The sequence below is a fragment of the Azolla caroliniana genome, unplaced genomic scaffold (assembly GCF_043228905.1).
Source record: "Azolla caroliniana isolate FFs.n. ecotype wild unplaced genomic scaffold, voAzoCaro1.0.p SCAF_4, whole genome shotgun sequence".
Taxonomy (NCBI): domain Eukaryota; kingdom Viridiplantae; phylum Streptophyta; class Polypodiopsida; order Salviniales; family Salviniaceae; genus Azolla; species Azolla caroliniana.
This window is the reverse complement of record NW_028230439.1, coordinates 2016821-2030960: the sequence shown is the minus strand read 5'-3', so window position 1 is coordinate 2030960 and position 14140 is coordinate 2016821. Positions and strand designations below refer to the sequence as shown.

Genomic DNA, 14140 nt, shown 5'->3' with positions numbered 1-14140 from the left:
TTGGAAATTAAAGAGGGTGTTTGTTTGAAAATGAAGGCTAATGGAAACAGGGCAGGAAGTGACAAAAAGGAAGCAGGAAGGCCAAGCTCTGTGTGTGTGTGAGAGAGAGAGAGAGAGAGAGAGAGAGAGAGAGAGAGAGAGAGAGAGAGAGAGAGAGAGATCATCATCAGACGTCAACTCTCTCTCCTCCTTTTGTTCTGTACATTCTGCCTGTTAAAAACTAACACACACACATATGTTTTCTCAGATTCTTCACAGAAGACCTCCATTCTGACAGATTCAAATAGAAAAAATCCAGGTCTCACAAAAAGTAATCACTTTTTGGTAAAGATTTTGTGAAACCAAACAAATTTGACTATTTATGAAGAAACCGAGTGATTTATGAAGAAATCTGATTGGAGGCATCGAACCTTGGCTGAGGAAAAATGCACATTTATCGTTGTTACTTGGTTGGAAATCTAATGATTCATGAAGAAATGTGACGATTTATGAAGATACGCAGATAGGAGAAAAAAAACCCAAATCCAATTTCGCACAAGAAACAATGTCTGCTACTCGGTTACTTTATCGTCACCATCATCATCTTCTTCTTCTTTTCTTCTTGTCAGGATCTATGGTTATGGTGAAAGCTCAATCTACCCCTACTTCTGCTGGTAGTTATGTTCCTCCTTCATGTGATGCAATCATCAGAGATGCAAACGCTCTTCCTCAGTGTCAACAAGATCTCTTAACAAGCATAAATTATACTGTAGATTCATATACAGAAAGATTTGCGACTGATTTCAAGTTCTGCATCGGTGACTTGTAAGTCTTCTCTCTCTCTGTCTCTCTGTCTCTCTCGTTTTCTCAATATATGTATCGATATATCGAGAGAAAGAGAGAGAGAGAGATGAGAAGTTTTAGAAGCTTTCACGACTATGATTTTCCTGCTAATTAGGTCAGGAAACTAACAATACATTATGATTATCCCAGGCATGTACGATTGATTAAGTTAGGATTAGGACATAATATCATACTATGATCATTACCTTGCGTTATCTTATTATTTCCCTGGCATTGTGATCAATTAGAACCTAACCTTACGAGATTCTTTAGGCAAGCTGCAGAGCAAATGTTGCAAGCTTCAAGTAAAACCAAACATTATGCGTTTTGACTTTGTAGTCCCAAGAGGCGGATCATACCTAGCAATGTCTAATTAAGATCTAATGTTGTGGGTTTTTGTTGGAAAGAGGTGGATCATACCTAGCAATGTCTGATCTAGACCTATAAGTACGAACAGTGAGAGGTTGGTACTGAACTATAGCATAGTGGATTAAGACTTAAAGGTATTAGATTCTGTCCAAGAGAGGTGAACATACTTTGTTAGGGACTTGGGAGATCGGGGGTTTTTGGCGCCAATAAGCTATGATTCCCCAGAATTTGTGGATTAAGCTGATATTAGTGAAAACACGATGTGTAAACACAAAAAAGAAAGAGGCCAGTTTGCTTGTGCGAAGTGACCAGCCACCCCTTTCACTGACTGCAACTAGTTTGTTATGGTCGGCTCCAACTGAAGAATCTCATAATGTCAAATCAAATGATGGAAAGTGGGTGGGTTCCCACGTGAGAAAATGTATCAGAGTTTCTTATAATGTAAATATGTTATTGAAGATGATAGAAAGTGCACTCTTATAATGTAAAAAACCTTATTGTGAATCTGTAAGCCGAGATCATCTGATCCTAACTGGCTTTTTTTCATTGCAGGGAGCAGGAAAAGGATGCATCGTTCGATTTTCGCAAGAACATGACATTCTTAACAGATTGTCTCATAGAAACAGAAGGTTAGCCTCTATATTTTTTATTATCATGAGGGGGTAAGGAGTATTTTTCTTTCACTATTATTGATTTTGTAGTGAATGAAAAATAGTATGTATGCTAGTTTCTTAAATTGATCACATAACTATCAGTATCCACATGGGTAGCTTCTGTAAATCTGTTTTGTTTTTCTCTGCAGTACCATTTTTTTCCCTTGAGCTTTTTCACATTTGTGAGAGGTGTCCTTTGTCATGTTAATGCAACCTCAAAGAAATTTGGGGATACTAGAAACTTTTGATAGGATAGTAGTTTATGGAATGATATTATTACCTGGTAAATAGTTTCTTATTAATGTATTCTGATGAGCCTTAATTCCCTTCACATGCTTTGGTCTAGAGTTTTCGTGACATGCTAGAGAACATGAAACATGATGGAAGTGAAAATTGGAAAGGAAAACAGAACTATTTTAGAAACTGAGATTAATATGTTTCTGCAAATAACGGAAGTAACAAACCTAATATATAATGTTGAAATTAACAAGCGACATCCTATTTTCTAATTTCAGGGGAAATGTTGAACATGATGTGCAGTGCTGGTGAAATCAATTTGTATGTAAGTTCACTTGTGAATCTTACAAAGAGTGCAGAAACTGGAGAAGCAACCCAACCTATATCAAATCTGAATTGCAATCTTACTCATTGGGATCAAGCATGTGAAGATGGTTGGTCAAAGGGTCTGGAAAATGTCCAATCAATGAATGATCTATACCAAAATACAACTACCATCCTCTTTCGTGGTGGGATTGCACGCCCTTGCTGTGGGGGGTTCTTTTGTCCACGGGGTTTACCTTGCATGATTCGTGAGTGACAATTTATAAACCTTTTTTTCAATAGATAGGCATACATACAATATGTACATAACACACACATTATGTTATGCACACATTTTCCACATTTAAATACATTTGTAGAATCATACATACATATATGTTTGTATGGCCATGTGTGTGGATCACTAAAATAAAGGAACGTGGGGCCTCGTGTGGGGGACTAGGAAGAAAAGAAAGGTATATATCAAGAGAATGATCATGTTGATGACTTTTAAATGAGAAAGAAAGAAGATTTTCAATTTCTTTTAGGGGGTCAAAATGGTAATTGAGAGTGAACAAGGATTACATGTTAAAATGTTGTTTTACCTTTGGGGACAATAAAGCCAAAACAAAAAGAGCTACGGTGCTGGGTGACCATGGCCTTCACTTATTGATGGCAAGGGTGTCAGGGCCATAGCATATGTGCATGACACATTGCTATTGTATGACCTATCGCTGCCCCTTTCAAGCATCCTGCATGTAGCCCTAGAAGCCCTTGTAGCCTAAGGAGTGATGAAGCATGCTTGTTTGTTTACGAGCTGTAATGGTTGTATATTGTCTATCAGAACCTTCTTTGTATGTCTCTTGAGCTCTGGCAAGAATAGTCTCAAGTATTGTTGTTCTTTGTATTCCATTACCCTATATTGTGGGCTGAAGCCTTGTTTGAAGAGGCAATGGTATCTCCCTCTTATTTCATAAAAAAGACACTATGTCAGCCATAGTGTTCTTCTGATTACACCCCTGATGGCACAATCAGTAGATCTGTTCTTCCATAGATTTACATGTGTATTTGTCTATTTTAATTTCTAACTGATGTGAAGATGTCCTGAGATGCCCCTATTATGCTGCGGAGTGCATGAGAAATATATATCCATATAAAAAGGTCTGATGCTAAATACATCCTGCAATGTGTGTAAAAAGGGTGACTTATAGTGGTCCATTGTCCTACCAAAAGATGTTGTAGGGCTGATCCACTATTCAATTTGTTAATATTGGCTCGAAGCTCTTTATTCTATTCCACTTTAATCATGTTCAGATGTTGACAATACAATCTATATTGGAATGTGAGTAGTGTGTTTATACTTAAGCCTTGCAACTGGAACCATTCTTTTGTTGCAACATATCAATAATGATTATTTCCATTTTCAACAAGCTGTTTTATTGACAAATGTGCTAGTCCTGGTACCTTTGCTTACGAGCTCCCAAATCCTTTGGATATTGGTCATTGATTTGAATATTGCTAGTGGTATTGCTAGTCACCACTATTGCAGCTTCTCCCATCTCCTCCTAGATTATATCACTGGACACTGGTGCTTTGCTCCTTACCATGCGATCAATCATGGAAACTAAAGGTCACTCTGAATTTGTTTAGATATGTGCCCTATGAAGGCCCGCCTCTAAAATTTCTACTCTTTAAAGAAGAGTTGGTTTTATAAATGTAGTAACACCTTCTCAAATTCATGGGTCTTGCAACACCTTTTCCTCTCCCAAGAACAATTCCAGTTTTGATCTTGTTACTCATACTTGAGTGATGTCAAACGCCATCACTTCTGTTTTATCAAGGTTGGCCAATACATCTTTGTCTATAGAAAAGAACTTTAGAGCATTTAGATATCTTTGTAGTTCCTCAGAAGAGTTGATAAAAAATGTCATCAGCATATAGTATTATCAATATGACTACCCCTGCTGAGCATGCTCCCAAGTTCCCCAATTTCTATATGCAATTAGATATCTCACCTATATAAATATGTATTAAAGACCAAAGAGAGTGAGTGATAGTCGGAAGCCTTGTTTTACTCTAATTGTGCGAGCCACAGCCTCGGACAATCCAATAGGAGTGCACACTTTTTCTGACACTGATTCATATTGTGCATAGATTCTTCATTGCATATATAGTCACTGCATGAGTAGAGCACTGATGGAGTATTGAAGACTTTCTGGAAATCTGCAAAACAACAATGGAATCTCATCTTATGTATCTTCCTCCTCAGTAAGGGCTTGCTTGGAAGGTCAGTATGTGATGCAAATTTGTGAATCCCTTCCTAACCTGCCTGTCTAGCTGAAAATGGCACCCATTTCTCTATGCCCATACATGCAAATCTAACTCTAGGACAGTACAATATAGTTTAGCCAAGTAATGGCTAATCAAGTGTACTCTTGAATATCCATACAATGCTATGTTCTGTCCCGCTATTAGGTAAGCCTTCACACTTTATTGAAAGATGGGTGCAAGAAGTGGGGCCAAGGTGTGATGGGCATAGATAAATGCTCATCAATCAATCCATAGCCATCTTGGGCCTTCTCAAATTGTAACCCATCAAAATGGATCGATTAGAGAGAAAGAAAAATATATTATTGGGGCCAAAATGGCCTATGAGACCAAAGAAGTGATCACACTTTATGATGTCCTTAAGGGAGAGAATGAAAGAAAGATATGTGTCTAAGAGGCCAACATGGCTCTGTGAGACCTAACAATGATATCTCAAATGAATGATCAGCAAGTCAAATGAATAAATGTGCTATGAAGCCCTGGAAGCAAAAACACATGAAACCCTATATATAATGGAGGAGAGAGAGAAATGAAGATTAGTTGGTAAGGTTTCTGGTCGAGACCAGAAGGCATGCGTTTTACTTATACATTCTGCAGTGTCATCTAATAAATCATAGTGCATTTAATGCATCTTGAGCCTGGTGCACGTCTTTTCTAAAAATGTGGCTTACCACTGGGGTACAGCGCCAATGCAGAAAAAACAAAAGAAAATGAAGCAGATTTAAATGTATGCTTTCTTACAGCTTGGAGAAATATGTGTTTTTTGTTTGACTTGGTTTTTGGTTTGTCACATGGAAATATGCACCCCATTCACGGCTCAACCTTGCTGAAATATTTTGAAGTTTGCATGTAGTGTCTTGTATATATTGTTCATCATGGCTGCTTGTTTGCTTTGCATCTATTAGAGCTTCTTTTATTTAAAGTTGTTTTTCCTCCAAATTCGCACTAGGATTACTTCATCATTTGATGGTGGATGGGGGATAATACTAAATTACGCAGTGATTCTCTGGTATTTTTAATACAGTTATAATGAGGCCTGCTCTCAAAACAAGCAAAAGAGAGATTTAAGAAAAGAGAGAAAGAGAGATTTCAGTTAAATGCAGTCCTGTTTTCTTGAAAGAAAAGGGAGAGGACAACAAAAGGTTCAAATTTCTAATTGCACTTTTGTTTTTTTCATTTACTCCAGCTTGTCCCTTAGGAGCTCAGTGCCCAAAAGCAACGCAATATCAAGGTCTTTGTTTCCCGTATGTATGCATTGTTCTGGATTTTTCCTTTGATACAATGATGTTTATATGATGATATGATGATTTTAAACAAGCGAACTGAAGGAGCATTCCATTAGCATGTTTTCAACGTTTTAAAAGAAAATACAAGAATGTGTGTAAAGGTATAAACATCTTTGATTATTTGAAAAAATCAGCAGATACATTTGAAAATATCGTAATGCGTATACCTTTGGTGACCATTGTATATTGTGAAAATATTGTGAGAGTTTATATGGTAATTTCTTGCACATATATAAAATATATATTTCTAATCTTACTGTTTTGCTGGCAAGATTTGGGAATTCACAGGTCTTAGTCAATGATTGGAAGGACCCTGGATTCGGTGGCTTTTCTTTAATGCAAATATTAACTTTTAGACATCACTCATATGGAAAAACTCAGAACTCATTGGATACTTGTCGTAAACATCACCACACCATGAAGGCATTTCACTGTCTATTTGGACAAACTTAGTGATGCTCTTTGTAATTTACACGGATTCTTCTTTGGGTGTTCATGGAATAGGAGCCACCATTAAACATTGTATTCTAGCGAGAGGACCTTGAAGTTGGCAAGAGCATGTGCATTATGCACACCTTTAACGGAAGAAATGACAAAGAAAAGTAGGACAACAATTGATTTGATTAAAAAGAAGCCTGTGCTCTCACATACCCATGGATCCTCAGACTTTGGCTACAATAAAGTCTCAATAGTCTCAATATGGCTGTATTTTTGTTGTTGTATGGGTGCAAATTGCTATAATGAAGCCTAGGATGAGTAATAGATCAATTTGGAACAAACTGGAAATGAAGAGGCAGGTTAGAGGACTACATCTATCTAACGTTTTTCAAATAGGGAAAGTATGGGGAATTTTATGAGGGATTGTGATTAGGCAAGACTTCCTAGAGGTTGGAGAGTAATAGATCAATTTGGAACAAACTGGAAATGAAGAGGCAGGTTAGAGGACTACATCTATCTAACGTTTTTCAAATAGGGAAAGTATGGGGAATTTTATGAGGGATTGTGATTAGGCAAGACTTCCTAGAGGTTGGAGATTTATATGGGTTTTGAAAGCCAACCAACATGTATGCCTCACCTGACTGGGCACCGACATGACCAAATGTGTCCTTCAGGAAGGAATATTTGAAGAAGTCTCCTAACTTCTGAGTTCACCAAGGCAAAGTTGGCATCCAAGAATATTCCAAGTGCTTCTGCTGGAGTCTAATGGAATCCTACGTATGATCCCGAATCCTTGGCCAACTTGTTGAGTGACTTATATGCATTTGTGTCATTTGTTGTGGGCACTTGAGGCAGAACTAACTTGGCTCATGTGTGACGACATGTATAAGGCCTTTCTTAGTTCCTATTCGAAAATATGTAACTTCATATATATTGCTTCCAGTTAAAACACAAAATCAATGAACTGCAAGAAAAAACTTCAACACTTTCAGGGACATTGCATTGCACAAATTGCATTTCTCATTCTTGCTTCCGAGAGATTGTTTGTTTTGAGTCTTAATAATGTGTAACTTGTTGTAGTTGTGTCCATTCCCATTGTCAATGACATTCTGTGTAGTCATGGAATCCTTTGTATGTATGTTTCTACTGGAATACAAAATCTACTGTTCAAAGAGATTTCAATAAATGTCCTTGTTTTTAATTAGATACAACTATCCGTTGACACCTGGTAGAAACTATACTTGTGGAGGTGCAAATCTTTGGGCAAACCGTCCCAACTCTAATGGCATTTTTTGTCCTGGAGGTTCTTACTGTCCAGGTCCCACTGATATACGCGAATGTGATAAGGGGTAAGACTCCTTGGGAATTGTTTATGCATCAGACAACAATCTTACTACTGGTATAAAACCTGAGCTCTCTATTTCTTGGTTGGCAGGTATTATTGTAGGCAAGGATCAACAATAGAGAAAAGTAAGCATTAAATGCAATTCTGAAATTTTAATGTTGTTCGTCGAACACTTTTTCTTATTTGAGTTGTTTCCTCCCTATGTTGCAGAATGCTATCTTCTAGTATCATGTGATGCTCAAGCTACCACCCAAAATATCCAGAGTTATGGTCTCATGATTATCGTATGATATCTGAACTTAAACCTTTTCCAAGTCAAATGCCCTGAATATTGATCATTACGTGTGCATTACTTATGAAAGGTCTCTTTCACTGTTTTTATGTATGTATATGTTCAAACATACGGATACACATCTCTTGTACCTAGCTACTTTCAAGATGAAGCCAAACAAATATGTATGGATAGTGTTACTGCTATAGTGGCTTCTGTTTAGAAAACCTGGAGGTTTTCGAATTAGAAAGATTTTCAGTATGTTTCACACAGTGAAGAGTTTATAGGGAATTGCATGCAGTGAAGATTCCTTGGACTACAATGATATGGCCATTTTCGTCTCTCTCTCTCTCTCACACACTTTTTTTTCCTTATAATAAGGATGTTGAGAGGGTTTTCGGCTAGCAAAATGGAGAAAACTTCAAAGAATCAATGCTATCATGGGTATTATCCATGTAGGGAACATAGAATCACAAAATGCCAAGGGAATGCTATTAGGAGCTGTTATATCCTAATTAGTTTGACATTGTATTGTTCATGTAGGTAGGGTTGGCAACAATCCTGATGCTTGTGTATAACTGCTCTGACCATGTGATGCACCTCCGTGAGAAGCGGAAAATGAAGTCACGTGAAAAAGCTGTGCGACAGGTTCGGGAACATTTCAATGCAGTTGAAAGGTGGAAGTTTGCTATCGATACTGCGAAACGGATTAGCTCTTCTTTATCACGGCGCTATACTAGGGGCTCAGAAGAGCTGCAAGTTTTAGCTTCTCGGAATACTTTGGGCTCAGATTCTAGTGACCATAGTAGAACTAGGTCTACCGGTGAGAATCGTGAAAGTGGAAGATTTCCAAGAATCAATATTGGACCACAAGAAATGGAGATAGAAGAAGATTTATATGAGCCTGTCGAAGTGCCACCTGTCCCGGGTAGTGGACACAACCCGAGTGCAAAGAAGAAATCTGTTCCTCAGACGAAAAGTCAGATTTTGAGGTATGCTTATGCAGAGATTGCAAGAGAGAAGGCATTGCAGAAAAAACGGTATGGATGGAATGATGTGATCCTTCAGGCAGGACAAGAACAAGTGCAAAGTAGACGCATGCAGCTCGAAATTGTTTTCAAAGATCTCTCCTTGTTCTTGAAAGGGAGTGGGAGAAAGATTCTGTGTGGTGTCACAGGTAAACTATCACCAGGACGGGTAACCGCTGTAATGGGACCTTCTGGTGCTGGAAAGACTACCTTCTTAAATGCTTTGGCTGGGAAAGCCTACAGCAGCACTACCACGGGGGTCATATTGATTAATGGGAAAGCAGATCCTATTAGTTGCTACAAAAAGATTATTGGTTTTGTGCCTCAAGATGATATAGTCCACGGTAATCTGACTGTAGAGGAGAATCTTTGGTTCAGTGCCCGTTACAGGTATACTCTCTATTCGATGTTCATATATATATATATATATCTGTGTATGTATATAGATATAGATATTAGAGAGAGAGAGAGAGAGAGAGAGAGAGAGAGAGAGAGAGAGAGAGAGAGAGAGAGAGAGAGAGAGAGAGATTTTTCTAGGCTGCCTGTGGAAATGACGAAGGCAGAACAAGTGTTGGTTGTTGAACGCATCATTGATTCCCTCGGTCTTTCAGCTATCCGAAGTTCTAAAGTTGGGACAGTTGAAAAAAGAGGGATTTCTGGAGGGCAGAGGAAAAGAGTGAATGTTGGGTTAGAGATGGTTATGGAGCCTTCTCTTTTGATTCTGGATGAACCAACATCGGGTCTGGATAGTACATCCTCACAATTTGTGTTGAAAGCTTTAAGAAGAGAAGCATTAGAGGGGGTAAACGTTGGAGTTGTTCTCCATCAGCCAAGGTTGGAATTTGGGAAAGAAGGCCCCATCTTTGTCATTTAATACTGGCATTGTTTTATATTTTACTTCAGCTGTTGATTAAGTAATCTTATCAATCTATTGAATGCTGGCAGCTATGGCCTATTCCGGCTCTTCGATGATGTTATGCTCCTTGCAAAAGGTGGACGAACGGTATATTTGGGACCAGTAGATGATGTGGAGGAGTACTTCGCTTCCATGAAGATACTTGTTCCTGACCGTATAAATCCACCAGATCATTTCATGGATGTCTTGGAGGGTATTGCTAAACCTGATGGGAATCCTGACTTTGATCCTAAGGTTCTTCCTCTGAAGTGGATCCAGCACAACAAATATCCTATTCCAGATGACTTACAAGCTCTAGCATCAAGTTTAGACAAGTCATCAAAGTCGAGAAATGAAGAGCATGAAGTTTCAAGGATTATCGGTTCAAGAAATTCTTTTAGGCAAGAGCTTTGGCAAGAGTTTACTTCCTTTTGGGAGGTCAAGTGGGATGATTTCAGGAGCATTTTCAGCCACACCGAGGACTTTTCACAACGCCGTACACTCGGCTTTTTTAGTCAGTTGAAGCTGATTATCAGCAGGTAGGGTTATATGTTTAAATTTTCCTGGTTTGATTGAAAGCCAAACAGCTAAGATTCCCTTTTGCTGCAAATTTTGATCCTTAAATAGCACAAGTATCAAAGCCTGAAATTTCTCCTACATTTATCTCTAATCACATATCTGTCTGGTGCACTTTGTGTCAAGCATATTTATTCCGTTGTGTGAAATAATTTTGGATTTGTTCCATGTACCAGGCTTTCCCTTCAACGGTTCCGAGAAGCTAGATTACAGACACAAGATTATCTAATCTTGCTCCTGGCAGGGGCATGTTTAGGGCTGATCACTCCTTCTAAAGATTCAAATCTGGGGTCAAACAACTATACATACTTAATTATTGCATTATGTAAGCTCCTCAAAATCACTATTTAATATCTTTGCTAATGAAAATGATAGCCACAAAGATTACTATCTGAATTAGTGGTTTCAAATGAACATACTATTGTATTGCAGCTCTTCTTTCTATGATCTCGGCCTTAAGGACCTTTTCAAATGACAAGCTACAGTATTGGCGTGAGAGTGCATCGAGCATTAACCGAGTAGCCTATTTCCTAGCGAAAGATACCGTGGATCATTTCAATACACTTATTAAGCCTGTGGTCTTCTTGTCGATGTTTTACTTCTTCAACAATCCCCGATCTACTTTCGTTGAGAACTACATCGTGACTTTGGCTTTAGTGTACTGTGTAACGGGAATTGCCTACATCTTTGCTATTGTATCTGAAGCTGGACCTGCCCAGCTGGTAATCTAGACGAATATTGTGTATTTTAAAAAAACATTGGGAGAAAGTGAAACTAGAAAATAAGCAGCACAAGATTAAGTGAATGACAGAAAATTGGGAATATTGAAGAATGATTCATGAGTAAAGGTTTACAACTATTGCTGATAAGTTGAAGGAAAAAACACAGGAAATACTCCTGCAAATGTTTTGGTATGTTTTGAAAGCTTAGGGGTATTCTGGTGAATACCAAACGAATCCAGAGTTTTATGGGGGATTTGCCTTATGTTAAAGGGGGCTGGGGATAACATACTGTTTCAGTGTTCATGTATGCTCCATATTGATAGTGAAATACGTACTGCTGATGCCAAAGTTTTCTGTTTTTGTGTGCGCAGTGGTCTGTCTTTCTTCCTATCATATTTACTCTTATTGCGACAAAGAAAGGTACCTCAAGATTTTTTCGAATAGTACAATATGCAACATATGCCCGTTGGGTGCTCGAAGCATATGTAATTGCAAATGCCAGGAGGTAAAAGCTTCCTTGATGTAATTTGTATTTAGTTCATTTGATTCCATGCAATGCATATTTCAGTTTTTTCTCCATCAACCTTGTAACAAATATCGCCAGAAAAGAAGCTCAAATATGGAAAATGATTAGGGTAGTTGCAAGTTACCCCCTAAATTTTTGCAGTTTGAAAGCAAGGAAATGTCAATATGTGTAAAATATGCATGAGATTTTTTAAAACCCTAAACCCCAAATGATAAAACCTTAACGGTAAACCATAAAACCATTTGGTTTGAAATGGAAACTCTAGCAGTGCATCGTATTCACATAGTAAAGAATGTTTGCAATCTCTTATTATTATGAGCTTGCCCTATGTTAGAGTGTCATTAATCAATATCGTGTTTTGTGGTTTCTTCATCTGCAATGCAGATATTCTGGTGTTTGGCTTATCACGAGATGCGTTTTTCTTGCTGGCGCTGCGTATGATTTAAATGATTGGGGACTATGTTTAAGTGTCCTTTTTATCATGGGTTTTGTCGCAAGGTTTATCGCAATGCTTTGTTTGATCCTTTGCAATAGAAAACGACAACAATGAGTTGTAACAACTACCTGGATGCTAATTGTTGACTGGTGAGATGAAATTAGACTTAAACTTGTTTCTAGCCCATAGCAGGCCATCATGTAGATAAATTGTGAGTGTTTGTGTAATTTTTTGAACGAATGTACATTCAATTCCATGTAGAGCCATCATCTTCTTGATGGATGCCTCGTAATATTATTCAAAGCATTTAATGCCGATTTCCAAAAGGATTCTGTTTTTTGCGTTTTTGTTATTTTTTGATTGAGATTATTGAATGCCAAAAGAGAATTTCCTGGAGGAACGTGGAGTGTGCCAGAAACCTAAATGTAGTATAAATGCACATATAACTTGAAATGAAATGGAGAGTATCCATAGACAATAATAGTCTGTAGTAGGTTTGCAAAGAACGCAAATAGGGTTACTTTGGATTCCTCTTATTGATACTTAGCCCCCAGATTATGTTGCACAATCATAAAAACTACTGCGTGTCATTCTCTACTAAGCTTACTAAGCTCAGGTCAAAGAAATCTCCTTGTCATCCTACCTCTGAATGGCTGAAATGGGTTAGTATCTCATATGACCTCTTTGGGCTAATTCTTCCATTCCCATATTGACATAAACCATTAAATCTACCTTATGTCTGCTTTGGTATGTTTTGTTTTCCTTGCCAAACCTTGTCTCAAACACCAAATACCTCATTGTAGTAATACTTATGTTCTTCTATTGCTTGCTCTACCAACTTCATTTTATGCTTTTCTCTTCAATGGTTTGCTTAGGTTTACATGTAAAGCTTTAATCTCATGGGTAATCCCACGATACTCCTTTAAGGATGCCTTGTGCACATGCATCACAAATAATCCCAACATGTCCCCCATGCATATTTACATAGAGATAAAATAGACTCATGACTTAACATGTGTATCACATAGCCCTACATTGGGTTCCATACAAAATCTACTCATTAATTGATGAGACAATTTGCCCTATTACTCATGACATGCAATGCTTAAAAAGCCCTTGACCTCTTAATTGAGTGTATATTATGGATGGCCACCATATCCACATGCAATGCTTAAAAAACCCTTGTCCTCTTAAATGAGCATATATTACGAACACTCATCCTATCCTCCAAAATTGTTTGGTCTTGACATGCCTCAAGAAATTAGCGTAATTGAGATATCATGGCCATGTTTATTCCATCCTTTTCTTCCTACGTGCTAGTGGATGGTGTTTCTCAATAACTTCATCTTCATGCACATCACACCTACGAGATAAGAGTGATCAAATTCCATTTTCCAAACTTTTAGACCCAATATACCATCTTAAATTAGTGTAATTCGGGATAATCAAATCCCATAGTTGCACGGACAAGTCGAGTGTTTTTCTTCTTACTTGCTAGTAGGTTGTGTTTTTCAACAATTTCATCTTTATGCATGTCACCAGGGCCTGAATTTGACAGGTTAGTATAAAAGTTTTTTTACGGGCATTTTTAAAAGATGTATGTCATATGACACAAGAGTGCAAAAACTAACATGTCATTTGACATACAAATTTTAATAATGAAAGTTCTATATGATGCTTTACCAATTTTAATAATGAAAGTTCTATATGATGCTTCATTGTTATACATTTCATTACTATAGAAAGTGCACAAATAAACATAACTACCTAACACAGATAATGAAATACATAAAATTAATATCACGTTAATGTTTTTACTAATAAGTACGAAAAAAAGTTAGTAAAAATTTAGTTTTAACTTAAAATTTTATGTAAGTAAAAAAATTTAGTTTTAACTTAAAACTT

At 37.5% G+C, this 14140-nt stretch overlaps 1 protein-coding gene across 1 annotated transcript; it reads left to right on the top strand.

Moving 5' to 3' along the window:
* Positions 1 to 220: 220 nt before the first annotated feature.
* On the top strand, positions 221 to 12562 carry LOC147864732 (putative white-brown complex homolog protein 30). Its single transcript, XM_087318869.1, has 14 exons — positions 221 to 804; positions 1744 to 1820; positions 2360 to 2653; positions 5899 to 5956; positions 7642 to 7785; positions 7872 to 7906; positions 7992 to 8065; positions 8596 to 9470; positions 9618 to 9914; positions 10026 to 10514; positions 10728 to 10876; positions 10984 to 11273; positions 11645 to 11778; positions 12184 to 12562. Exons 1-14 carry the CDS (start codon positions 545 to 547, stop codon positions 12347 to 12349), a joined length of 3342 nt encoding a protein of 1113 aa, XP_087174995.1. The 5' UTR covers positions 221 to 544; the 3' UTR covers positions 12350 to 12562.
* The last annotated feature ends 1578 nt before the right edge of the window (positions 12563 to 14140 follow it).